The sequence below is a fragment of the Theropithecus gelada genome, chromosome 19, assembly GCF_003255815.1.
Source record: "Theropithecus gelada isolate Dixy chromosome 19, Tgel_1.0, whole genome shotgun sequence".
NCBI classification, from domain to species: domain Eukaryota; kingdom Metazoa; phylum Chordata; class Mammalia; order Primates; family Cercopithecidae; genus Theropithecus; species Theropithecus gelada.
In genome coordinates, this window is record NC_037687.1 from 38,146,173 (window position 1) to 38,171,288 (window position 25,116).

Genomic DNA, 25,116 nt, shown 5'->3' on the forward strand with positions numbered 1-25,116 from the left:
AGAATGGAGACATTGGAGATAAGTGGGGAGACAGGAAGGGAGAGGTGGAGAGGGGAGGCAGAAAACACGGGGGGGATAAAGGGAAGAGAAGTGGGAAGGGAAGCGAGGGCAGAAGGAAGAAAGACCCGGCCGAGGAAAGGAGGAGGAGGAGTGGGGTGTGGAGAGGAGCTGGGGGAGGCGGGAGGCGGACTGCGCCGGGACGGTGACCGCCCGCGCCGCCCCCAGGTGTCGGTGTGCCAGGAGATGCTGCAGGAGCTGCGCCACGCCGTGTCTTGCCGCAAGACGTCGCGTTCCCGCCGGCGCCGGCGCCCGGGCGGCCCGAGCCGGGCCCTGCTGTCGCTGCGCGCAGTCCGCGAGATGCGCCTCAGCAATGGCAAGCTGTACTCGGCCGGCGCGGGCGGGGATGCGGGCGGCGCGCACGGGGGCCCGCAGCGCCTCCTGGACGACCCGGGACCCCCCAGCGGAGCCCGACCCGCTGCCCCCACCCCCTGCACCCACGTGCGCGTCTGCCAGGAGTGCCGGCGCATCCAGGCGCTGCGGGCCTCGGGGGCCGGCGCGCCCCCACGTAGCCTGGGCGCCCCTACCGAAGCCACCAGCCCGCCCCGGCCGCGGCCTGGCCCCGCCGGTTCCCGGGAGCTGGCGGAGCACGAGTGACCACGGGCGGGGCCGTTCGGGCGCCCGAACTGACCGCAGGGACGGGGTCTGCCTCAGGCCCCAGCAGTCCCCGCTCCCCCAGCGGGCGCGGGACAGGACTTGTGCGCCGGCGCCCCGGACGCCGCGATTTTGCCTTTAGTTCCCGGTGAAGTCCGAGGCCCGGCTCTGGAGCCCGCCTGCGCCCCCCAGTGGACTCGCAAGAGGGTGCCGCGGGCGAGAAGGGCGCAGGAACCGAGGACTCCAGGGGCTGGGGACTTCGGGGGCCGCTCTGGGAAGCGGAAAGCAGTCAGCGGGGAGGACCCCATTCTGGAACTGCTCAGGCTCCCCAAGACTTGACGCAGCCCCCCATGCTTCTGGAGGTGGGGAGGGCCTCTGGACAGATGGGTGTCCCCTGGTGCCCCTCCACTCTTCTCTTCCTCTCTTTTTTGGGGGGAGAAACCTCGGAATTTCTATGAGACCCCCCCCAGGGAGGGGGTCAGTTGGGCCCCCATCCCTCCCCTTGCCACATCTCAGCCCCTGTTGGAATAAAAAAAAGAACAAAACCCCAGAACTGGGGATACCGGCTCTCATTTCCTGGGGGTGTGAGGGCATTGGAGGCTTGGGTCCCCGGGGCACCTGCCGAGAACCGGAGTGAGCCTCGATGGTTACTTCTATGCTCTCTCCACCCTCGGCCCTGCCTACAGGCTGCAGGCCAGCCGGGGTTCCAGCACCTGGCCCCTCTCCACTGACCTTCTCTCAGGACAGAGGGAGGCTGCGACAGAGACCCTGAGACAGATGGAGAGATGCAGGGATCTGGAGACGCGGAGACACCGGAAGCGGAGACACAGAAAGAAAGCAGATGGGGCTGGGGGAGGGGAGGGCCAGTGAGCTGTTGAGTGTGGCCGTGCCTGGGGTGGCGAGTGTGTGCCTGGGCCGGGGTGATTCAGTGACGTTGTGATCGTGTGTGCACGTATCCGCGAGGCCATCTTCAACTGTCTGTGACTGTGACCCCCGTGTTTCTGTTGAAAATGTACTTCCCCAGCCCCCAAGAGAGGAAGTGAGAAATCCCAGTAGACTGGGGGGTGGGCGGGCTGGCAGGGGTGGGAGAGGCTGAAGGGCTGATGGCGCAGGAGAAAGGTGGGTCCGCCTTCTGTCCCCGCCCTCCCTCGCCCCGCCGGAGGTTTCTGTGGAAACTGCAGCTGAGGAAGGACGAGTGAAGGTCACACAGCAAGAGTCAAAACGAGGCCGAGCAGAAAGGGAGAGATGGAGGGATGGCGAGAGACAGAGATGGGGAGAGACAACGAAGCGGGCAGAGTGGGCGGGAGAGGGATGGGGAGAGGGAGCTGGGGGTCACAGAGCCGGCGAGACAGGGAGAGAGGCTGGGTGAGGTGGAGAAGGAATAGAGGGCTGAGACCAGAGGTGAAGCGGGAGGGTAAGAGACACCTGGAATTGAGGCAAGAGACAGGAAGCCATAAAAAACTAAATGGAGCCTGGAGGGGGCTGGAACGGAGAGGAAAACCTGACTGGAAGGGTCCCAGAGAAAGCGAGGCTGGGCCCATCCCTGGGCGGCGGCCCGGGGCTTGGGAGCTGTCCGTTCAGCACCCAGTTGGCCAGCCTCAGCCCAGCGCTCCCGACTGTCCTCCAGGGCCTGCCTGTCCTGCGCAGTCCTGGCAGGCCGGCCACACCTCGGGAGACCCCTCCCCACACACAGCGCCCCCCGTGCCACCCGTCCCCTTCTGCGTCTCAGACCCTGGTTGCCTGTGTGCCCCTCGGACAGGTGTGGGGGCGGGCACCAGCCTCTCTTTGTTGTCTCGCATCTGTCTCTTACACACTCCAATCAATGTTTCTGCCCTTGGGCCGGACTGTCTGTCGAGGTGACTAGAAGAACATGATTACAGACATTTTTGGTTTCTCCCCTTCTCTGTCCCAATGCCTCGAGGCCAGTTCCCTCTGGGGTCTCTCCCCCATTTCTGAGTCCCCCATCCCCTACCAGGTTTCTGCTCAGAGTCTCCCCCTGGCCTTTATCTCTGAGTCTCCCTAGTTTACCAAGCCTGTCTCTGCCTGGCTCTCTACCTCCCTCTGTCTCTGTCACCTTCACTGAACTCTTCCGTTGCTCTGTCTCCGTGTTCTCATCTCTGCATCTGCCAATCTCTTTCTCTTTTTCAATCTGTCTGTATCTGCCTGTCTCTGATTCTGGGCTGCCTGTCTGTTTCTCCCCCTGTGTCTCTCCTTCCGCCTCTCACATCTATCTCCCCTATCCCCCTTTATCCCTGTGACCTTCCCAGTCTTTCCTCCTCACCGCCCCCCCCCCCACCACTTCTGCAGATCCTCACCGGGAGCACGATGCACAGTCATCAGTCTCATCAGGCTCGTGCCTGAGGAGGGAGTGCATGAGGGGGGACGTGAGCTTGTGTCTGAGGTGGGATGGGAAGGACTTGAGGCCTCCCCCAGCCCAGCTGGAGAGCAAGAGTAGAGAGAGCCTAGAATCTCCTGGAATCCAGGCCTCTCCCACCTCCCCAGGCTTCTCCATCTCCCCAATCCCATTCTCGATGGTCCAGGCCCATGCCTCTAGGCCAAGGTGTCAAGAGAAGGAACGGAGGATATGTTGATAGGCTCTGCCTCCCCCAGGAAGAGGGCAGAGTTGGGGAGGGGGCATCTGGGGGCGAGGCATCTGGGTTAAAAGATGTAGCTCCTCCCCCTTTCCCAGTCTCCATGGCAACAGCCCAGTCTGCAGGCCCAACCTCCTTTGCTGCAGAGGCAGCCTCCCTGTTACCATGGCAACAAAGGACAGCGAGAAAGATGGGGACGGGTCAGAGGACAGGATTGGGATGGGGCTCTGGGCACTGGAGAAAGTCTCCATTCACTCTCTGGCCCTATCTCTGTTCATATGCTGTGGCTCTGAATCTCTGTCTCTGTTTTTGTACCTCTCTCTGGCCTTCAGCCTTTCACACATTTCCTTGCACCAGGTCCTCAACCTTCACCCACCCACCCTCACACACCAAGCTCACTCCCCATCCCTTGCCTGTGTCTCCTACATCTCCTTTCCCATAGGTGGAGAGGATACCCACATTCTGAGAAAGCTACAAGGTCAAATGCTCTCTGTGTCTCTCCCTCTTCTACCATCCCCAGGGGGAGTCTGGGGTGTTCCTCCTAGAACAAAGTGGTGTTGGAGTGAGTGGGGAGGCCTCAACTTCTTGGGCTCCAGTGGGGTGACTGATGGGGTGTTGTGTGTCGGCGGCAGGCCTGGGGTGTGGGTGCCGGCTGCGCGTCTGTGTGTGTACATATACTGTGACGGCTGTGTGTCCTGTGGGTGAGGGCGTTGGGGTGTGTTTGGAGGTGCAACAAAGATGTCTGCGATAGTGCTGCAATAACGTGATGTGTGTATGTGTGGGAGATGTGTGGGTGTCGTGTGACTTGTGTTTGAATTATTGTGCTGTGTGTAAGTGTGTGCACCTTTTTGTCTGTCATTCACAGTTAGCATTGGCAATTTTGCACTGTGGGCTGTTGCTCATGCCCAGACACACTAGGGAGCAGTGTGTGTGAGGATGTGTACAACATTGTGGGATCATGCAACGATGTCCACAAAGGCTGATGTAATGTGTCTGGAGGCAGTGTGAGGCCTGTGTGTGTGTGATGGTGCTGAGTGCAGGTGTGTTTTGGTTTCTGGGTTGCACGGTGTGGGTCTCTATGTGAAATGGTGGGAGGTCAGGTGTGGTAGAGTGTGTGATGTGTGAGTCTGTGATTTTCGGAGTGTCCATGTTAGTCTGCACAGCACTTTGTGACTGTGATTGTGATTATCTTGTGGTATGATGGGTGTGTAAGGTGTGTGCCTTGTGTGTGTTTCACTCCTATATGTTTGAGACTCTGTGTGTGATGGGGTGGTGTGTGTGTGAGGGCACATGCTGGCATGTGATGGAATGTGAGTGCAACCCTGTGGTGTGTGCATGTCCCTAGCGTCTGGGCTATGAGTGTGATGGTCCTGTGTAACTGTGACACTGGGCATTTTCTGGGTCTCCTGGGGCCATCCTCCACCGTGTTGTGTCTCCCGTATACCCTGTGTGGTTGTGGCTCATTGGATAGCTCAGGCGTAGTGGGGGGGCACCCACAGTGAAGGAATCTCCGGGCTCCTCCCCCCATCTCCCCTCCTCAATTGCCTTTCTTGCTCTCTTGTGTTCCCCTCCAACTTCACCTCCTGCAGGGCCCGCTCCCTGAACAGCACCACCCCCCACCGTCTCCAGGGGCCCTGGTGCCACACTGCAGTGATTCACCGGGCTTTCCTCCCACCCCGTGTCACCACCCGCCCCCCCACAGCGTACCCTTCTCGGTGGTGGCACACCCCCACAATGAGAGGATTTCCGGGGTTCTCTTTCCCTGAGCGCCCCTCCTTGGAGGCCCTACCCCGTATTGAGGGGGTCTCCAGGTCCCCTATTGCGGGGGTCTCCGGGAATCCCCCCACCCCCGCAGCGCTCCTCTTTCGCGGCCGCGCCGCCACTTTGCGGAGCCCAGGGGGAGGACAGCTGCAGTACCGGGGGTGGGGCCGCCGGCCGTCCGTCTGCACGGCGGCGCCCCTGATTGGCCAGCGCCGCCCCCCTCCCGTGGACGCGGGCATATGAGGAGGCGGAGGCGGCGGCCGCCGCAGCCTCTGTGCGGTGGGACCAACGGACGGACGGACGGACGCGCGCACCGACCGAGGCGCGGGCGCTGCAGAGGCCCCCAGCCCAAGCCTGCGCCTGAGCCCTCCCAGAGGCCCCCGCCCCGCCCGCCCGGCTCTCTCCCAGCGGAGCCGCCAAGATGGGGGTAGGTGCTGGGCCGGCTGGGCGCCGCTTCCGTGTGACATTGTGGGGCCGGTGACATTGGGTGTGCGCGGGGGGCGGGGGCGCCGGAACCCCTGCCCTCCGGGGCCAGGCCTGCGAGACCCGGGAAGCCGGCTGACCCGGCCAATGCATGTGGTCGTGGGGCTGCTGCGAATGTGTGCGCGGGGCCGCAGGGGGCGGCGGGGGGTCTGTGGCGCACGTTGACATGGCTTTGTGTGCGGGGATCAGCGAGGTCGTGGGCCAGCCCTCAGCATCTCCGCCTGACCTTGTGCGGTTGCATGTGCACGGTTGCATGTGTGTATGAGAGCTGCTGGCTCGGTCAGGCCCTGGCAGCGAGTGTGTGGGGCCCGTAGTGTCTGAAAGTCTGCAGTCGCATCTGGGTGTGTCTGTGAGAGCTCATGTTAGTGCGTCTGGGGTTATTGAGGCCCTCCTGCTTCCCTGGCAGGGTGCAGATAGGTCCAGGCTTTGGGATGGACACCAGATGACCTCTCTTTCTCCTTCCAGGCCTGGATGGGGGAGCTCTGCAGTGTGTGTGTGTGTGTGTGTGTGTGTGTGTGTGTGTTTGTGTGTGTGTGTGTGTGTGTGTGCAGGCTCCGCAGTGTCGCAGCGTGGGGCTGCAGTGTGTGTGTGTGTACAGCCCCTCATGTAGAGGAGCAGGCATGGGAGGCTGGGAGGAGGAGAGGAACAGGAGAGCCAAGGTGGGGAGACTGAGTGCACAGATGAGGGTGTGCGTGTGCAACTGTGTAGTGGGGAGCGTGCATGCCTGGCTGTGTCCTTGCTTCTGTGTCCGTGTGTCCTTGTCTGTCTGTGAGTCTCTCCAGCAGATGCCGCCTCCCTCCCTGGCTGACCACCTGACCCTTGCTGCAGCCCTGGATTCCTCCCTGTGTGTCTGGGGCGGGGCTGAAGGGAGGGGGAATCAGGAGAGGAGGGGGTGGGTGGAGGTAGGTGGGATGAAGAGGGCGGGAGAGGCCAGTGGAGGGAGAATATGAGGACTAGGGAGAAAGATGGCGGATAAAAGGCTGATGGGCCCAGAGATGGAGGTGGGGGATGGGGGTGCAGCTCTGTGGGGTGGGGCAGGGTGGGCCAGGGGGGCTGGGAAGGAGGATTGGGTTGGGGCAGGACTAGGGGAGAGAAGGGAGAAAGGGGTAGTCAGTGATAGCTGTCAGGTAAGTGGGATGGAGTGAGGGAAACTGTGGATGGATTGGGAGAAGACTGATGCTAAAAGCCCTAGAGAAGGAAGTGGTGGGAGGGTGGTCTTAGGAAAAGGAGTGGGGACGAGAGGAGAAATGAAGGCAGCTTAGACATGGGAAGGAAAGACAGAGACACATGGAAAGACAGAGATGCTCTGAAAGAGACAGAGAAAGAGACATGGACATAGAGAGAAAGAGACAGAGAAGCAGAGAGACATGTCTGAGACACATGGAGAGACATTGAGAGAGAAAATGAGAAACTGAGGCTCAGAGAAGGAGACACAAGGACAGATATTTCCTATCTAGCGGCAACCACAGTCAGTCTGAGGGAAAGGAAGAAGAGGCAGAGGGCAAAGGGGGAGGTCAAGGGAGAAACAGCCAGAGATGTGGGCCAGGTCCCCTGCGAGGGGGAGGGGAGGCTGGCCCAGGCGCAGAGAGGCTGCGGGAGCTGGCGCCAGATCAGGGAGAGGCGGACAGCACGGAAAATGGCAAGAAGCTGCAGAGGCGGCCACAGCGAGACAGGCGTGGCCCCCACCCTTGGAGGTGCTCCCGCCCCACAGTGCGCCCATCTGGGCCTCCTGCCTTGACTGGGAAAGCCTCAGCTCTGCACTCCAACAGATGGGAGCCCGCTGGGGTCTGATCATGGCAAGGGCGAGCAGGAGCCAAGGCCAGGGCCAGGGTAAGCCAAGAGTCCAGGCTCCCGGTCCCTCCTCCCTCAGACCAGGAGTCCAGGCCCCAGCCCCTCCTCCCCCAGATCCAGGAGTCTAGGCCCTAGCCCCTCTTCCCTCAGACCAGGAGTCCAGGCCCCAGCCCCTCCTCCCTCAGACCCAGGGGTCCAGGCCCCAGCCCCTCCTCCCTCAGACCCAGGGGTCCAGGCCCCCGGCCCCTCCTCCCTCAGACCCAGGAGTCCAGGCCCCCAGCCCCTCCTCCCTCAGACCCAGGAGTCTAGGCCCCCAGTCCCTCCTCCCTCAGACCAGGAGTCCAGGCCCATCCCCTCCTCCCTCAGACTCAGGATTCCAGGCCCCAGTCCCTCCTCCCTCAGACCCAGGAGTCCAGGCCCCCAGCTCCTCCTCCCTCAGATCCAGGAGTCCAGACCCCCAGCCCTCCCTCCCTCAGACCCAGGAGTCTAGGCCCCGAGCCCCTCCTCCCTCAGACCAGGAGTCCAGGCCCCCAGACCTTCCTCTCCCAGACCCAGGAGTCCAGGTCCCCAGCTCCTCCTCCCTCAGACCCAGGAGTCCAGGCCCCCAGCCCCTCCTCCCTCAGACCAGGAGTCCAGGCCCCCAGCCCTTCCTCCCTCTTACCCAGAAGTCCTGGCCCCCAGCCCTCCCTCCTCCCTTAGACCCAGGGGTCCAGGCCCCCAGCCCTCCCTCCTCCCTCAGACCCAGGGGTCCTGGCCCCCAGCCCTCCCTCCTCCCTCAGACCCAGGAGTCCAGGCCCCCAGCCCTCCCTCCTCCCTCAGACCCAGGGGTCCAGGCCCCCAGCCCCTCCTCCCTCAGACTAGGAGTCCAGCCCCCCAGACCCCTCCTCCCTCCGACCAGGAGTCCTGGCCCATCCCCTCCTCCCTCAATCCAGGAGTCCAGGCCCCTGCCCCTCCTCCCTCAGACCCAGGGGTCCAGGACCCCAGCCTCTCTCAGGATCTGAAAGTCCGGCCCTGCCCTTAGCTTTTATGGGGCCCCAAGCATCAGCTCCCAGCCTTCACTAAGGTTTCTGGGTAGGCAGCTGATTTTCTCCCTCTCTCTCTCTCCTGACCCCCATCTCACCCCTCTCCTGGCCTCCTGCACAGGACTTGACCCCAGGCCTTTGTAGCTCCACAACTCTCCATCTCTCCATGTCTCTCCATCCCTGGGTCTACCCTGTCCGGCAAAGCTGAGACCACCCCTGGCACTGCAGAGGAGTATGAAAGATGGTCTCCCCGTCCCCCAAGTCTCTGTGCCTCCGCATCTGAGACGCAGTGCTGCTGCAGGGCTGGCGTGGGGCCAAGCCTCCCTCCCACCCCCTGCACCCCTTCTTGAGGCTCCCAGATCTCCAGCCTGCTGCCCCTCCCTGCACACCCCCACCCTCCGACTCAGCGTCTGGGTCTGGGGGCAGACAGCAGGCAGCTCAGGCCCTCTGCAAGGTCACGAGGAGATTAGTGCTGAGCCGCGCTGAGCCTCGGATCCCAGCTTGGCCCTGGGCCTGCAGGACCTGTCAGCAGCCCTCGCAGCACCCAGCCTCGCCCCACCCCTCCCACCAGCCTCGGACACTGCCCTCCCCAACCGCCCAGGCTCCCAAACTGGAACTTCAGGCACTCACACCATGCGCAGTTCAAGCCAGGACTAGGGCTTCTGCCTCTCGCTCTCCTGCTGTGTCCTCCAGGGACCTGGCCATGCCCAGCCTCTGTTAAGGACGCTCCATGGGCATCCTTAACAGAGATCCCAGAGAGAGACAGAGACAGGGAGACAGAGACAGAGATAGAGGAAGGTCCCAGAGGGAGACAGTGAGAGAGACAGAGACAGAGATACAGACAGAGAGAGAGAGGCAGATCCCAGAGACAGAGAGAGGAGATCTCAGAGAGGCAGAAATAGAGAATAAGATCCCAGAGAGAAAGTGAGAGAAAGAGACAGAGAGAGAAAGATCCTATATATATATATAGAGGAAGATCTCCATATATATATGGAGAGGAAGATCTCCATATATATATATATGGGGAGAGAGAGAGGGGAAGGTCTCAGAGAGAGACATTAAGAGAGAGAGGTATTGAGGAGATCCCAGAGAGAGAGACAGTGGGAGAAAGAGACAGAGATAGAGAGGAAAATCCCAGGATGAGACAGTGAGAGAGAGAAAAAGAATGAGAGATATATGGGGAAGGAGGGGAACAGAAGATTCAAGAGAGACAGAAAGGAAAATTCCAAAGAGAGACACAGAGAGAGAGAGAGAGAGAGAAGAGATCTTAGTGATAGTGAGAGAGGAGAGATTCAGAGATAGAGAGGAGATCCCAGAGAGAGTGGGAGAGAGACAGAGATAGGCAGATCCCAGAGAGAGAGATATCAGAGAGACAGAGAGGTTGAAACAGGAGAAGAGACAGGTAGGGAGAGATGTGAGCGTCCCAGAGGAGACAGCTTGAGAGAGGAAGATAGAGACACAATGACAGAGGGAGACAGACCGAAAGGTGGAAAAAGACAGACAGAAAGTACTGATCCTTGAAACGCCAACTCAGAGGGAAATAAGAACCCAGAGAGACAGAAACTCAGCCAGACCTGGGGAGAGACAGCCAAGAGATGGAGACAGACATCATGCAAGACAGAGAGACAGAAAGAACCAGAGATCAGAGAGAGACAAAATCATAGAAAGACATAAGCAGAGAGATCCAGAGACTGGGATCAGGATAGAGAATGACAGAGACAACATAAAGAGATCAGAGTGATAGAGAGAGAGAGAGCTATCGAGGGAGAGAAACAGCCTTGCAGAGATAGAGATACAGAGATGGAGAGATAAAGAGACAGGAGACAGAGAGATGATGAAACAAAACAATAAGACCAAGAGCCACAAACAGACCTGGAGAGACACATCAAGGGAGACAGACAGAGTAGAAAGAGATAGAGAGAGATACAGATGGAGACATAGAAAAGACAGATATGTAGGAAGATTGGACAGGGCCAGGGAGAGGGAAGAAGAGACAGAAGCAGAGTTAAAATGTCACATAGAGGCGGGGCACAGTGGCTCACGCCTGTAATTCCAATACTTTGGGAGGCTAAAGCAGGAGGATCGCTTGAGTCCAGGAGTTAGAGACCAGCCTGGGCAGCATAGTGAGACCCTATCTCTAGAAAAAAATTAAAAATTAGCACACACCTGTAGTCCCAACTACACAGGAGGCCAAGGTGGGAGGATCACTGAGCCTCAGAAGTTGAGGCTGCAATGAGCTGTGATCGCTGCACTCCAGCCTGGGCATCAGAGTGAGACACTGTTTCAAAAAACAAAAACAAAGTCACATAGACACAGAACACAGAAGGGGAGAGGCCCGCAAAGATGGGCACAGAAACAGAGAAAGACAGAAACATAGGCAGAAGCCAGACAGGGACCTTTGGGGACAAAGACTCAGAGACACACAGAACCAGAGACAGGGAAGCCGATCGGAGCAGACGAGACTCACTGAGGCCTGAGAGTCACCAGAGGCAGAAAGGAGGTGAAGTCATCCAGAGGTGCCAGGAGACACAGGGAGACTCCGAGAGGCAGAGACCCCCACCCAGAGATGCAGGGGCACCGGCCACGAGGACAGCCGGGGCACGGAGGGCCGGTGTCCCCCTGGAACCCCTTCTCGCCCGCAGTCTGGTGACTCTGACAGCTATCGTATCGCCACCTCGCAGGACAAGAAAGATGACAAGGACTCGCCCAAGAAGAACAAGGGCAAGGAGCGCCGGGACCTGGATGACCTCAAGAAGGAGGTGGCTATGGTAAGCCTTACCCTCTGCCCGCACACCCTCCCAGAGAGCCTCACCAGTTCCTGGCTGGCCTAGGCACTCATCGTCTTCCCCAAACTCCTGTTCCTCAGACAGAGCACAAGATGTCAGTGGAAGAGGTCTGCCGGAAGTACAACACAGACTGTGTGCAGGTGCGGCCAGGCTGCGGGCTGGGACCATGGGAATTAGGGAGGAGGAGCTGGGGGCTGGGACTCCTGGGTCTGAGGGAGGAGGGGCTGGGGTCTGGACCACTGGATCTGAGGGAGGAGGGGCTGGGGGCCGGGACCACTGGATCTGAGGGAGGAGGGGCTGGGGGCCGGGACCCCTGGATCTGAGGGAGGAGGGGCTGGGGGCCAGGATCCCTGGGTCTGAGGGAGGAGGGGCTGGGGGCCTGGACTCCTGGGTCTGAGGGAAGAGGGGCTGGGGGCCTGAACCCCTGGGTCTGAGGGAGAAGGGGCTGGGGGCCTGGACCCCTGGGTCTGAGGGAGGAGGGGCTGGGGGCCTGGACTCCTGGGTCTGAGGGAAGAGGGGCTGGGGACCTGGACCCCTGGGTCTGAGGGAGAAGGGGCTGGGGGCCTGGACCCCTGGGTCTGAGGGAGAAGAGGCTGGGGGCTGGACCCCTGGAACTGAGGGAGGAGGGGCTGGGGGCCTGGATTCCTGGGTCTGAGGGAAGAGGGTCTGGGGACCTGGACCCCTGGGTCTGAGGGAGGCAGGGTGGGAGTCTGGACCCCTGGGTCTGAGGGAGGAGGGGCTGGGGCCTGGACCCTTGGGTCTGAGGGAGGAGGGGCTGGGGCCTGGACCTCTGGGTCTGAGGGAGGAGGGGCTGGGGCCTGGACCCCTGGGTCTGAGGGAGGAGGGCCTGGGGGCCTGGACCCCTGGGTCTGAGGGAGGAGGGGCTGGGGCCTGGACCCCTGGGTCTGAGGGAGGAGGGGCTGGGGCTGGTGTCTTAAGTTCTGGGGGTCTGGTGAAGGCCTGGGGTGCCAGGGTTTCCCAGGGAGGGTTCTGTGTGAGTCCTCTGTCCCTCAGGGTTTGACCCACAGCAAAGCCCAGGAGATCCTGGCCCGGGACGGGCCGAACGCACTCACGCCACCGCCTACCACCCCAGAGTGGGTCAAGTTTTGCCGGCAGCTCTTCGGGGGCTTCTCCATCCTGCTGTGGATTGGGGCCATCCTCTGCTTCCTGGCCTACGGTATCCAGGCAGGCACCGAGGACGACCCCTCTGGTGACAACGTGAGTGCCTGGACCCTGCCCTGCGCAAGGCCCTACACATTTATTTATGGATACCACCCCCCAACTTCTTCCCATCCCTCCAGGCTTTTCACAGCCCACCCTCTCCCTTTTTCCCATCTAACTCACAATCACCCAGCAGGAGAACCAAATCAAATACAAGGCAAACTGAGGCTCAGAAAAGCCAGGTAACTTGTCCAAGGCCCCGCAGCAGGATGTGTGACCCGGGGCTATGTCTCAAGGCTGTGTGACCTCAGTGGCCTTGAGAACAGACACCAGCAGGTGGTCATGGCCTGACAGATACCCAGAGTGAGTATCACATAGAGACCCAGGCACACCCCGCTGCTGATACATCAGGGCCCATCCCCATAACACAGGGACACATTCGAGATGCAGCCTCAGATCCCATGCACGTAACACAGACCCACACACCAGCCACACAGAGATGCTCACCTGCGTAGGTGCACACACATGCATGCACGTGGAGGGTCAACACAGACACCACACCAGGATATGGATTCAAACACGGCCACCTAATTCAGAAACACAGACACAGACTCAGACACACATTGACGGAGAAGCTCACACACACACACACACACAGCAATGCAGGCATAACCTCATGCCGGAGAGACGTGAGAGTTAGGCACAGACAGTGTCCTCAGATATTCAAATCTAAACAGTCTCAGACACAAGCTCTCACAGAGAGGCAAAGCTGGAGACACAGAGACATCGACCCACACACAGGGAACCGAAGAAGCTGCCTTGTAGAATGTAAAGTCAGGCATGCAGCCAGTCATACAGACACACGGACAGACAGCCGCATCCTAGACTCTTTAACATGTGCAGGAGGACAGACACACACACAAAATAGATGGACAAGTCGGGCATGGTGGCTCATGCCTGTCACCCCAGCTCCTTGGGAGGCCAAGGCAGGAGGCTTACTTGAGGCCAGGAGTTCCAGAAACCTGAGTTTCCCAGACAGACCCAGTCTCTAAAAAAACACAAAAAAATACAAAAAACAGCCAGGCCTGGTGGCGCACACCTGTAGTGCTAGCTATTCTGGAGGCTGAGGTGGGAGGATTGCTTGAACCTGGGGAGGTTGAGGCTACAGTGAGCTGAGATTGCGCCACTGTACTCCAGGCTGGGTAGCAGAGTGAGACCTGTCTCAAAAAAAAAAAAAAAAAGGCCAGGAACGGTGGCTCACACCTGTAATCCCAGCACTTTTGGAGGCCAAGGCGGCGGATCACAAGGTCAGGAGATCAAGACCATCCTAGCCAATGTGGTGAAACCCCATCTCTACTAAAAATACAAAAAATTAGCCGGGTGTGGTGGTACACGCCTGTAGTCCCAGCTTACTCAGGCGGCTGAGGCAGGAGGATCGCTTGAACTAGGAAGAGGAGCTTATAATGAGCCGAGATCATGCCACTGCACTCCAGCCTGGGCAACAGAGCAAGACTCTGTCTCAAAAAAAAAAAAACAAAAAAATCGACAGACCCTTAGATTCCAACACAGCTGTTACAGAAAGAGGGACTCAAGCACAGACAGGGGAGACTCAGACACACCAACCCTCATAACCGGTCTGGGGTCAGACACACAAATACAGACCCCCATTGACACAAAGCTCCCTTCCCAGGCATGCAGGGACTGGTGGGGAGCGGCGTGGGCGGCCCCTGATCAACATCCCCACATCTCCCCACAGCTGTACCTGGGCATCGTGCTGGCGGCCGTGGTGATCATCACTGGCTGCTTCTCGTACTACCAGGAGGCCAAGAGCTCCAAGATCATGGAGTCCTTCAAGAACATGGTGCCGCAGGTGAAGGGTGCCCGGCAAGGGGCCAGAGAGGGGTGTTAGTGTATGGGCTGGGGGCTGGGCCCAGTGACCCCCAGGCAGAGGGAGTCTTGGAGGTCACATTACTCCATCCCACCCCAGCAAGCCCTGGTGATCCGGGAAGGTGAGAAGATGCAGGTGAACGCTGAGGAGGTGGTGGTCGGGGACCTGGTGGAGATCAAGGGCGGAGACCGAGTGCCAGCTGACCTGCGGATCATCTCAGCCCATGGCTGCAAGGTGGGCCTGGGCCTGGGACCAGGCTTTACCCTCCCTCAGGCTGCCCCAGAGTCCATGCCCAGCCCCTCCTCCCTCAGACCCAGAAGCCCAGGCCCCAACTCCTCCTCCCTCAGACCCAGGGGTCCAGACCTAGCCCCTTCTCCCTCAGACTCAGAAGTCCATGCCCAGCCCCTCCTCCCTGAGACCCAGGAGCCCAGGCCCAGCCCCTCCTCCCTGAGACCCAGGAGCCCAGGCCCAGTCCCTCCTCCCTCAGACCCGGGAGCCCAGGCCCAGTCCCTCCTCCCTCAGACCCAGGGGTCCAGACCTAGCCCCTTCTCCCTCAGTCTCAGAAATCCAGGTCCCAGCCCCTCCTCCTTCAGACCCGAGTCCAGGCCCCAACCCCCTCCTCCCTCAGACCCAGGAGCCCAGGCCCCTAGGCCCTCCTCCTTCAGCCTAGGAGTTTAGACCCTGGGACCCCTCCTTACCCAACAGTCAGGAGTCCAGGCCTAGCCCTCACCCTTCGGAGATCCTTAGGGACCCTAGACCTTGGCCAGCAGCCCTGTGTCCTCCCCACCTTCAAGATTCCAGCCTCTGGCCTCCCACACACCACTCGCCCACTGGGCACCCAGGCTTCTAGCTTTGATCTCCAGGCACACAGCCTTCAGCCCCAAGCCCTCTGCACAAACACCCTCCTGTCCCAGGCCCTGGACTGAACCCTGTCTCTGTTGCACCTACCCCCAGGTGGACAACTCCTCCCTGACTGGCGAATCCGAGCCCCAGACTCGCTCTCCCGACTGCACACACGACAATCCCTTGGAGACTCGGAACATCACCTTCTTCTCCACCAACTGTGTGGAAGGTGAGGCGGGTGCAGAGAAGACACACAGCTGGGGCAGACACAGGGACGTGTCCCAAGGGGTCAGGACCTCTGGAACCTCCCTGAGCCACCCCACCTCAGCCTAACCCCTCTGGCCTGCAGGCACGGCTCGGGGCGTGGTGGTGGCCACGGGCGACCGTACTGTCATGGGCCGCATTGCCACCCTGGCCTCAGGGCTGGAGGTGGGCAAGACGCCCATCGCCATCGAGATTGAGCACTTCATCCAGCTCATCACTGGCGTGGCTGTCTTCCTGGGCGTTTCCTTCTTCATCCTCTCCCTCATTCTCGGATACACCTGGCTCGAGGCTGTGATCTTCCTCATCGGCATCATCGTGGCCAATGTCCCAGAGGGTCTGCTGGCCACTGTCACTGTAAGGCCGGGCTCCTGTGTCTGCGCGGGGAGGGCCTGGGGGCCTGGGCCCCTGAGCCTGAGGGAGGAGGGGCTGGAGGCCTGGACCCATGTGTCTGGGGGAGGTGGGACTGGGGTCTGGACCCCTGGGGCTGGGAAAGAAGGGGCTGGGGGCCTGGGCCTCTGAGTCTGAGGGAGGAGGGGCTGGAGGCCTGGACCCATGTGTCTAGGGGACGTGGGGCTGGGAAAGAAGGGGCTGGGGACCTGGATCACAGTGTTCTTGTGAAAGACAACCTGGGCCTAACTCAGAGGGCCTCATTAACAAAGCAAACAAAGAAACAAACAAAAATCTGGAAAAACACTGGCAAGCTGTAAAGAGCCAACAATCCTATCGCTTGTTAAGTTTACTTACAAAATTAAGAAGTGCACGCTCATGATGAAAAGTTCGAAGAGTACATCAAGTTAAAAAATAAAATAGGGCCGGGTGCGGTGGCTCACGCCTGTAATCCCAGCACTCTGGGAGGCTGAGGCGGGTGGATCGCGAGGTCAGGAGATCGAGACCATCCTGGCCAACATGGTGAAACCCTGTGTCTATTAAAAATATAAAAATTAGCTGGGCATGGTGCTTGGCACCTGTAGTCCCAGCTACTTGGGAGGCTGAGGCAGGAGAATCACTTGAACCCGGGAGGCGGAGGTTGCAGTGAGCCGAGATCATGCCATTGCACTCCAGCCTGGGTGACAGAGCAAGATGCCATCTCAAAAAAAAAATAAATAAATAAATAAAATAAAATAATAAGCCTGGTGCAGTGGCTCACTCCTGTAATCCCAACAGTTTGGGAGGCCCAGGCAGGAGGACTGCTTGAGGTCAGGAGTTTGAGACCAGCCAGGACAACAGAGTGAGACCCCATCTCTACAAAAAAATGTAAAGGCTGGTGCGGTGGCTCACGCCTGTAGTCCCAGCACTTTGGGAGGCTGAGGCGGGAGGATCACCTGAGGTCAGGAGTTCGAGACCAGCCTGGCCAACATGGCAAAACCCCATCTTTACTAAAAATACAAAAATTAGCTGGGCGTGGCCAACCCCAGTGGCTCACACTTGTAGTCCCGGCACTTTGGGAGGCTGAGGTGGGCAGATCACAAGATCAGGAGATCAAGACCATCCTGGCTAACACAGTGAAACTCCGTCTCTACTAAAAATACAAAAAAATTAGCCGGGCATGGTGGCAGGCACCTGTAGTCCCAGCTACTTGGGAGGCTGAGTTAGGAGAATGGCGTGAATCCAGGAGGTGGAGCTTGCAGTGGGCCGAGATCGTGCCACTGCACTCCAGCCTGGGTGACAGAGCGAGGCTCCGTCTCAAAAAAAGAAAAAAAAGAAAAAAAATTAGCCGGGCTTGGTGGCAGGTGCCTGTAATCCCAGCTACTCAGGAGACTAAGGCAGGAGAATAGCTTGAATCCAGGAGTCAGAGGTTGCAGTGAGCCAAGATCACGCCACTGTACTCCAGCCCGGATGACAAGAGCCAGACTCTGTCCCCCCAAAAAAATAAATAAATAAAATAAAATTTAAAAATTAGCCAGGCATGTTGATACATGCCTGTAGTCCCAGCTACTCGGGAGGCTGACCCAGGAGGTTGAGGCTGTAGTGAGCCATGATTGTACTACTGCGCTCCAGCCTGTTTATCAGAGGGAGAATCCATCTCAAGAAAAAAATACTAATACTAATACTAATAATAATTTAAAAGTTTTCCTCTGGCTTCTTTGCTGCCTGCTTCACCCCAGAAGTTTGTTCTCTGTGAGGTCCCCCTGACAGCTGTGAGCATATTGACTAAATGCTGTCTTCAAGGTGCATGCCAGGGACTATCCTGGAAATACCATTTTCCTCTTTCATTGTTTGACTTAATGTTTTATGCAAAGTTTTACATATCAAGGCTGGACAGGGTGGCTCACGCCTGTAATCCCAGCACTTTGGGAATCCGAGGTGGGTGGATCACTTGAGATCAGGAGTTCAAGACCAGCCTGGCCAACATGACAAAACCCCATCTCTACTAAAGATACAAAAATTAGCCAGGTGTGGTGGTGGGTGCCTGTGATCCCAGCTACTGAGGAGGCTGAGGCACGAGAATCGTTTGAACCTGGGAGGTGGAGTTTGCAGTGAACTGAGACTGAGCCACTGCACTCCAGCCTGGCCGACAGAGCGAGACTATGTCCAAAAACAAAAACAAAAAAACAAAACGAAACAACAACAAAAAAACAAGTTTACCGTTTTCCGTATTAGTTATGTTAAATGCTACCTTATGTCAAAGAGATTTTTATATGCAAAGGATTTAGCATATTGTGAACATATAGTCTGATGATTTGGGGCAAACTGAACACAATCACGTCAGCTGCATCGAGATTGCATCTCCCTGAAGCCCCCTCAAGACTTTATTTAGCCACTACACCCCCAAGCCAAGGGTAACCGCTAATCTGGCTGCTAACAGCATAGATTAACTTTGCCTGTGTTGAAACTTTGTATTAATGGAATAATTCAGTATGAACTCATTTCTGGCTCTTTTTGGCTGAACATGTTTTTGACCTTCACCCATGCGGGTGCAGGCAGCAATAATGTATTTGTTTTTATCAATGTATAGCATTCCATTGTCCACAATTTATCTTTTCTGCTGTTAGTGGACATCTGAGTTGTTTGCAGTTTTGGATAATTTTTCTTTTCTTTTTTTTTTTTTTTTTGCTCTGTCACCTAGGCTGGAGTGCAGTGGCACGATCTCGGCTCACTGCAAGCTTCGCTTCCCGGGTTCACGCCATTCTCCTGCCTCAGCCTCCCGAGTAGCTGGGACTACAGGCACCCACCACCACGCCTGGTTAATTTTTTGTATTTTTTAGTAGAGACGGGGTTTCACCTTGTTAGCCAGGATGGTCTCGATCTCCTGACCTCATGATCCACCCGCCTCAGCCTCCCAGAGTGCTGGGATTACAAGCGTGAGCCACTGTGCCTGGCCAATTTTTTTTTTTTTTTTTTTTTTTTTGAGTCAGAGTCTCACTCTATTGCCCAGGCTGGTGTGTAGCGTCACTATCTCGGATCACCGCAACCTCCGCCTCCTGGATTCAAGGGATTCTTGTGCCTCAGCTTCCCAAGTAGCTGGGATTACAGGTGTTCACCACCATGCCCGGCTAACTTTTGTATTTTTAGTAGGGACGGGGTTTCACCATGTTAGCCAGGCTGGTCTCAAACTCCTGATCTAAAGTGATGTGCCTACCTCGGTCTCCCAAAGTGCTGGGATTACAGGGCTGAGCCACCCCGTCTGGCCTGGACAATATTTTAAGACAGAGTCTCACTCTGTCGCCAAGGCTGGAGTGCAGTGATGCCATCGTAGCTTACTGTAGCCTTGAACTCCTGGGCTCAAGCGATCCTCCTGCCTCAGCTTCCCAAGTAGCTAAGACTACTGGTGCGTGCCGCCATGCCTGGCTAACTGAAAAAACAAAAAAAATCTCTAGAGTTGAGGTCTCACTGTGTTGCCCAGGCTAGTCTTAAACTCCTGGGCTCACACAATCCTTGCACCTCGGCCTCCCAAAGTGCTGGGATTACAGGCGTGAGCCACTGCGCCTGGCCATTTTGCACTATTATGCATGTGGCTGCTATGAGCATTCTTGTCCCTGTCTTTAGGTATCTCTGCCCTGTTTCTGTTGGTCTGAACTTGAGGGTGGCGTTGCTGCCTCGTTCTTTTCCAGGCCTTCAGGATTCTCCGGGGGCCGGGCTGCTGGGCTATGGCCCTGGTGTCATTCATCCAACCCTGCCTGCCGGGCTTGTCCCTGTAACTTGCCTGCCCTTGCTTGTCCTCCAGGTGTGTCTGACGCTGACTGCCAAGCGCATGGCCCGGAAGAACTGCCTGGTGAAGAACTTGGAGGCTGTAGAAACCCTGGGCTCCACGTCCACCATCTGCTCGGACAAGACAGGGACCCTCACTCAGAACCGCATGACGGTCGCCCACATGTGGTTTGACAACCAGATCCACGAGGCTGACACCACTGAGGACCAGTCAGGTGAGCGCAGGCCCCGGGTGAGGACCATGGGCGCCTGGCTCCAGGAGCCCCTGGCCCTCACACGTGCCTCCCCCAGGAACCTCATTCGACAAGAGCTCACACACCTGGGTGGCCCTGTCTCACATCGCCGGGCTCTGCAATCGCGCCGTCTTCAAGGGTGGTCAGGACAACATCCCTGTGCTCAAGGTGGGCTCAGCTGCTGGCCTCACCTCGGCCCCGCCTGTGTCCTGCCCTCCGCTGCCCCTGCTCTGACGGCTCTCTCTCCCTGCAGAGGGATGTGGCCGGGGATGCCTCTGAGTCTGCCCTGCTCAAGTGCATCGAGCTGTCCTCTGGCTCCGTGAAGCTGATGCGTGAACGCAACAAGAAAGTGGCTGAGATTCCCTTCAATTCCACCAACAAATACCAGGTACTCTGGGCTTTCCGGGAGAGCCAACCTGGACCTCAGGCTCCCTATGATGCCCGTAAAGAGGTGTCACAGAACCTTGATTTTCCCATCTATAAAATGGGAATGATAATACCCACCTGGTGGGGAGAGGAACGGGGAGAACCTGGGAGTAGGAGCCAGATCTCTGTTGGAGTGAGACGCTGAGGAGTAAAGATCTTCCTGCAGGCCGAGCGTGGTGGCTCACACCTGTAACACCAGCACTTTAGGAGGCTGAGGCAGGAGGATCACTTGAGGCCAGGAGTTTGAGACCAGCCTGGGCAAGATGGCAAAACCCCATCTGTATGAATCTTTTTTGTTGTTGTTTTAGTTAGCCAGGTGTGGTGGTATGTGCCCATGATCTCAGCGATTTGGGAGTCTGACGCAGGAGGATTGCCTGAGCCAGGGAGGTTGGGGCTGCAGAGAGCCTACATCACGCACTGCACTCCAGCCTGGGTGACAGAGCAAGACCCTGACTCAAAAAAAAAAAAAAAAAAAAGTTTTCCTACAGCAGAGAGTGGGAACAAGCAGGAGACCTCTTGGGGCAGAGCAGCAACTTTCAATTATTCAGCAAACTTTTTTTTTTTTTGAGACAGAGTCTCACTCTGTCACTCAGGCTGGAGTGCAGTGGCGCCATCTCGGCTCACTGCAAGCTCCACCCCCCGGGTTCACACCATTCTCCTGCCTCAGCCTCCCAAGTAGCTGGAACTACAGGTGCCTGCCACCACGCCCGGCTAATTTTTTGTATTTTTAGTGGAGATGGGGTTTCACCGTGTTAGCCAGGATGGTCTCGATCTCCTGACCTCGTGATCTGCCCGCCTCAGCCTCCCAAAGTGCTGGGATTACAGGTGTCAGCCACCGTGCCCGGCCTCAGCAAACTTTTTTTTGAGACGGAGTCTCGCTCTGTCGCCCAGGCTGGAATGCAGTGGTGTGATCTCAGCTCACTGCAACCTCCGCCTCTGGGTTCAAGTGATTCTCGTATCTCAGCCTCCCAAGTAGCTGGAATTAGAGGCGTGCACCACCATGCCCAGCTAATTTTTATATTTTTAGTATTGATGTGGTTTCACCATGTTGACCAGGCTGGTCTTGAACCCCTGACCTCAAGTGAGGTGGGTGCACCTCGGCTTCCCAAAGTGCTGGGATTACAGGCATAAGCCACCATGCCTGGCCCATTCAGTATACATTTTTTGAGCAGCCACCACGTTAGGCGCTGTTTTGGGTGCTGGGTGTACACACAGTAGTGAGTGAAACGGTGAAGTCCCCCACTCTCTGGGACTTACGGTCTGGCTCCAGAAGACAGGCAATAACAAAGGCATGAGGAGGTAATCATAGCGGTTGTGGTGCTGAGGGAGGGAGCCCTTCAGGTGTCTGGGGGAAGAGCACTTGAGTAGCAGGCACAGCCTGTGCAAAGGCACAGAGGCGGGAGTGTGCTGGCGCATCTGAACGCTGGCCAGCCAGCCAGCCAGTGCAGAGGGGCTGGGAGCCAGGGAGCTTGGTGGGAGTGGTGGGTGCTAGCTAGATCCTGTCAGACCTCACGGGCATGGAGAGGACTTGGCTGTGACTCTGAGGAGCACACAAGCCTCCAGGGGCTTCTGAGCCAAAGAGACACAGGAGTTGACTCAGAGCTTTTAAAATAACTTTATTAAGATATAATTAACATACCGTAGCTCGTCCCTCTAAATGTATAATAGTTTTAGTATATTTGCAGATATAGGCAGTCATCCACATAGTCAATTTTAGAGCATTTTCATCACCTCCAAAAAGAAACCCCGCATCGCTCAGCTGTCACCCGCCCCCTCCTCCCCCACACTCCCAGCCCTAAGCAACCACTAACCTACTTTCTGTCTGTATGGATTTGCCTATTCTGGACATTTCATAAAAATGGAAGCATATGGCCGGGCGTGGTGGCTCACGCCTGTAATCCCAGCACTTTGGGAGACCGAGGCAGGAGGATCGCTTGAACTCAGGAAATTGAGACCAGCGTGGGCAACATAGGGACAGCACATCTCTACAAAAAATTAGCCAGGCATGGTGGTGCGGACCTGTGGTCCCAGCTACGTGGGAGACTGAAGTGGGAGGATCGCATGAGCCTGGGAGGTCAAGGCTGCAGTGAGCTGTGATCTCGCCACTGTTCTCCAGCCTGGGTGACAGAATAAGACCCTGTCTTTAAAAAACAAAACAAAACAAAACAAAAAACGGTGGGGGGAGGGGAGCACGGGCGTGGTGGATCACGCCTGTTGTCCCACCACTTTGAGGGGCTGAGGAGGGCAGATCACTTGAGGCCAGGAGTTCAAGACCAGTCTGGCCAACATGGCAAAATCCCGTCTGTACTAAAAATGCAAAAGTTAGCTGGGTGTGGTGGTGGTGCCTGTAATCCCAGCTACTCGGGAGGCTGAGGCAGGAGAATCGCTTGAACCCAGGAGGTGGAGGTTGCAGTGAGCTGAGATCGCACCACTGCACTCCAACCTGGGCAACAGAGTGAGACTCCATCTCCAAAAAAAAAAAGAGAAAGAAATATCCATGAGATAGACAGAAGCGGACAGGAATGAGCAGAGGTCTCTGTGAGAGTGTCCCCTCTGGGGGAGCCCCTGTGTGGGTCTATCCTGGCACCCTTGGCTCTGGACCAGGGACAGGATGGGGCAGGGAGGTTCCTGGTGTCTGCGTGGCTCAGGCACGCCACCTTCTGCTCGGTCCCCAGCTCTCCATCCATGAGACCGAGGACCCCAATGACAACCGATACCTCCTGGTGATGAAGGGTGCCCCCGAGCGCATCCTGGACCGCTGCTCCACCATCCTGCTGCAGGGCAAGGAGCAGCCTCTGGATGAGGAGATGAAGGAGGCCTTCCAGAACGCCTACCTCGAGCTCGGCGGCCTGGGCGAGCGCGTGCTTGGTGCGAGGCTGCCGGGCGGGCTCTGGGGTCCCTAGAGGGCAAGGAGGGTTGTGATGCTGCCCAAAGCCTGGCTCAGTCCAGGGCCTCCCAGAATGTAGTGTGAATGAATGAATGAATGAATGAGAGGGGAAGGCATCCTAGGAAATGAATGCTGACCGGCCGTCTTGCCGATGGGGAGATGGAATGCGGGCGATGCAGACATCTAGGGGCATGGGGCAGGGGCTCCAAGGCTGGAACCCTCACACCCCAACCCTTCCCTGCCACCAGGTTTCTGCCATTATTACCTGCCCGAGGAGCAATTCCCCAAGGGCTTTGCCTTCGACTGTGATGACGTGAACTTCACCACAGACAACCTCTGCTTTGTGGGCCTCATGTCCATGATCGACCCGCCCCGGGCAGCCGTCCCTGACGCGGTGGGCAAGTGTCGCAGCGCAGGCATCAAGGTGTGGCTTGGGGTGGCTGGGGAAGGCGAAGCCAGACATGGGGCGGGGGAGGCCATCTCTAAAAATCAATGCCTGTAGGTCATCATGGTCACCGGCGATCACCCCATCACGGCCAAGGCCATTGCCAAGGGCGTGGGCATCATCTCTGAGGGCAACGAGACTGTGGAGGACATCGCCGCCCGTCTCAACATTCCCGTCAGCCAGGTTAACCCCCGGTGAGCCACCCATCCCAACCAGGACCCTGGACATCCCTCTAGGGTGTTGACACAGGGGCACTGCGTCCCCGCAACTTCCCACTGCACTGCCGTTCCTGTTCTTTCTGGGACTTCTCCATGGACCAGGCCCTGGGTCCAGCCCTCCGTCTGGTGTGGGGACATTGCAGCCACAGAGGTAGCCAGGCATAGGTTTGCTTCCCAGTCTTTGTTTTTTTTTTTTTTTTTTTCTGAGACAGAGGCTCGCTCTGTCATCCAGGCTGGAGTGCAGTGGCGCCATCATGTCTCACTGCAACCTCTGCCTCCCAGGTTCAAGCAATTCTGTGCCTCAGCCTCAGCGTCCCAAGTAACTGGGATTACAGGGGCCCTCCACCACACCTGCCTAATTTTTTTTATACTTTTAGTAGAGATGGGGTTTCACTATGTTGGCCAGGCTGGTCTCGAACTCCTGACCTCAGGTGATCCACCTGCCTCGGCCTCCCAAAATGCTGGGATTACAGGCGTGAACCACTGTGCCCTGCCTGCATCCCAGCTTTTACTGCTCACAAACTGTGTGACATTGGGCAAGTCCTTTAGCATCCATGAACTTCAGTTGGCCCATCTCTAAAATGGGCTACTAATAATTCCTATCTCAGAGGATTCAGTAGAATCCAGTACTTCTGTGTCTGTCTCTCTTTTTTCCTGTCTCTCTTTGTCTCTCTCTTTTCTGTTCTGTTTTTCTGACTTCTTCAATTTTTCCATCCTCATGCCTGTCTCTGACTCTGCCTCCCTTCCGTTTGTCCATATATCTCCATTCCTCTGAATCCGCTGCCCCTTGTCCGGGCACAGTGGCTCATGCCTGTAATCCCAGCACCCCGGAGGCCGAGTCAGGTGGATCACTTGAGGTCAGGAGTTCGAGAGCAGCCTGGCCAACATGGCAAAACCCCAACTCCACTAAAAAATAAAAAAATTAGCCAGGCGTGGTGGTGGGCACCTGTAATCCCAGCTACTAGGGAGGCTGAAATGGGAGAATTGCTTGAACCCAGGAAGCAGAGGTTGCAGTGAGCTGAGATTGCACCACTGTGCTTCAGCCTGTGTGACAGAGCAAGACTCCATCTCAAAAATAATACATACATACATACATACATACATAAATGCACTGCCTGGAAGTCCTTCCTCAGGTCTGCCCGCATGCCCTGCTGCAGTAGCCCCCTTCTCCCCTGCTTCCCCCAGAGGCCCCTTCCCGCAGCCCCTGGTCCTCTGGCTCTCCTATTTGTGGAGCTGGCCCCTCTGTTTCTCTGTGCTTCAGGGCTCACTGTGCCACTCCTCACACACCCTGACCTCAGCCATCACCCTCTCTGCTCTTCCCAGGGATGCCAAGGCCTGTGTGATCCACGGCACCGACCTCAAGGACTTCACCTCCGAGCAAATTGACGAGATCCTGCAGAATCACACCGAGATCGTCTTCGCCCGCACGTCCCCCCAGCAGAAGCTCATCATTGTGGAGGGCTGTCAGAGACAGGTGTGCTGCGCTCCCGCAGAGAGGGGGACGGGGCCTTGACTCC

At 57.5% G+C, this 25,116-nt stretch overlaps 2 protein-coding genes across 4 annotated transcripts in view; both read left to right on the top strand.

The window, feature by feature from the left end:
• GRIK5 (glutamate ionotropic receptor kainate type subunit 5) overlaps window positions 1–1,209 on the top strand; it is a 77,407-nt gene extending 76,198 nt beyond the window's left edge. The window contains exon 20 of the mRNA XM_025366192.1: window positions 226–1,209. Coding sequence (XP_025221977.1) covers window positions 226–654 — 429 coding nt within the window. The 3' untranslated portion in view covers window positions 655–1,209. The remainder of the gene's footprint in view (window positions 1–225) is intronic.
• Window positions 1,210–5,224: 4,015 nt separating this feature from the next.
• The window catches only part of ATP1A3 (ATPase Na+/K+ transporting subunit alpha 3), a 29,477-nt gene continuing 9,585 nt past the window's right edge, over window positions 5,225–25,116 (top strand). The window contains exons 1-15 of one of the 3 annotated variants that reach the window (XM_025366197.1): window positions 5,225–5,430; window positions 10,942–11,067; window positions 11,166–11,225; window positions 12,100–12,303; window positions 14,003–14,116; window positions 14,234–14,368; window positions 15,089–15,206; window positions 15,327–15,595; window positions 19,407–19,605; window positions 19,682–19,791; window positions 19,877–20,011; window positions 22,725–22,917; window positions 23,185–23,360; window positions 23,439–23,575; window positions 24,923–25,073. In XM_025366197.1, the coding sequence (XP_025221982.1) occupies window positions 5,425–5,430; window positions 10,942–11,067; window positions 11,166–11,225; window positions 12,100–12,303; window positions 14,003–14,116; window positions 14,234–14,368; window positions 15,089–15,206; window positions 15,327–15,595; window positions 19,407–19,605; window positions 19,682–19,791; window positions 19,877–20,011; window positions 22,725–22,917; window positions 23,185–23,360; window positions 23,439–23,575; window positions 24,923–25,073 (2,133 nt within the window). In that variant the 5' untranslated portion in view covers window positions 5,225–5,424. Of the gene's footprint in view, window positions 5,431–6,076; window positions 6,146–10,941; window positions 11,068–11,165; window positions 11,226–12,099; window positions 12,304–14,002; window positions 14,117–14,233; window positions 14,369–15,088; window positions 15,207–15,326; window positions 15,596–19,406; window positions 19,606–19,681; window positions 19,792–19,876; window positions 20,012–22,724; window positions 22,918–23,184; window positions 23,361–23,438; window positions 23,576–24,922; window positions 25,074–25,116 lie in introns of those variants that run through there. The other 2 variants (XM_025366199.1, XM_025366198.1) reach the window with 2 other exon arrangements.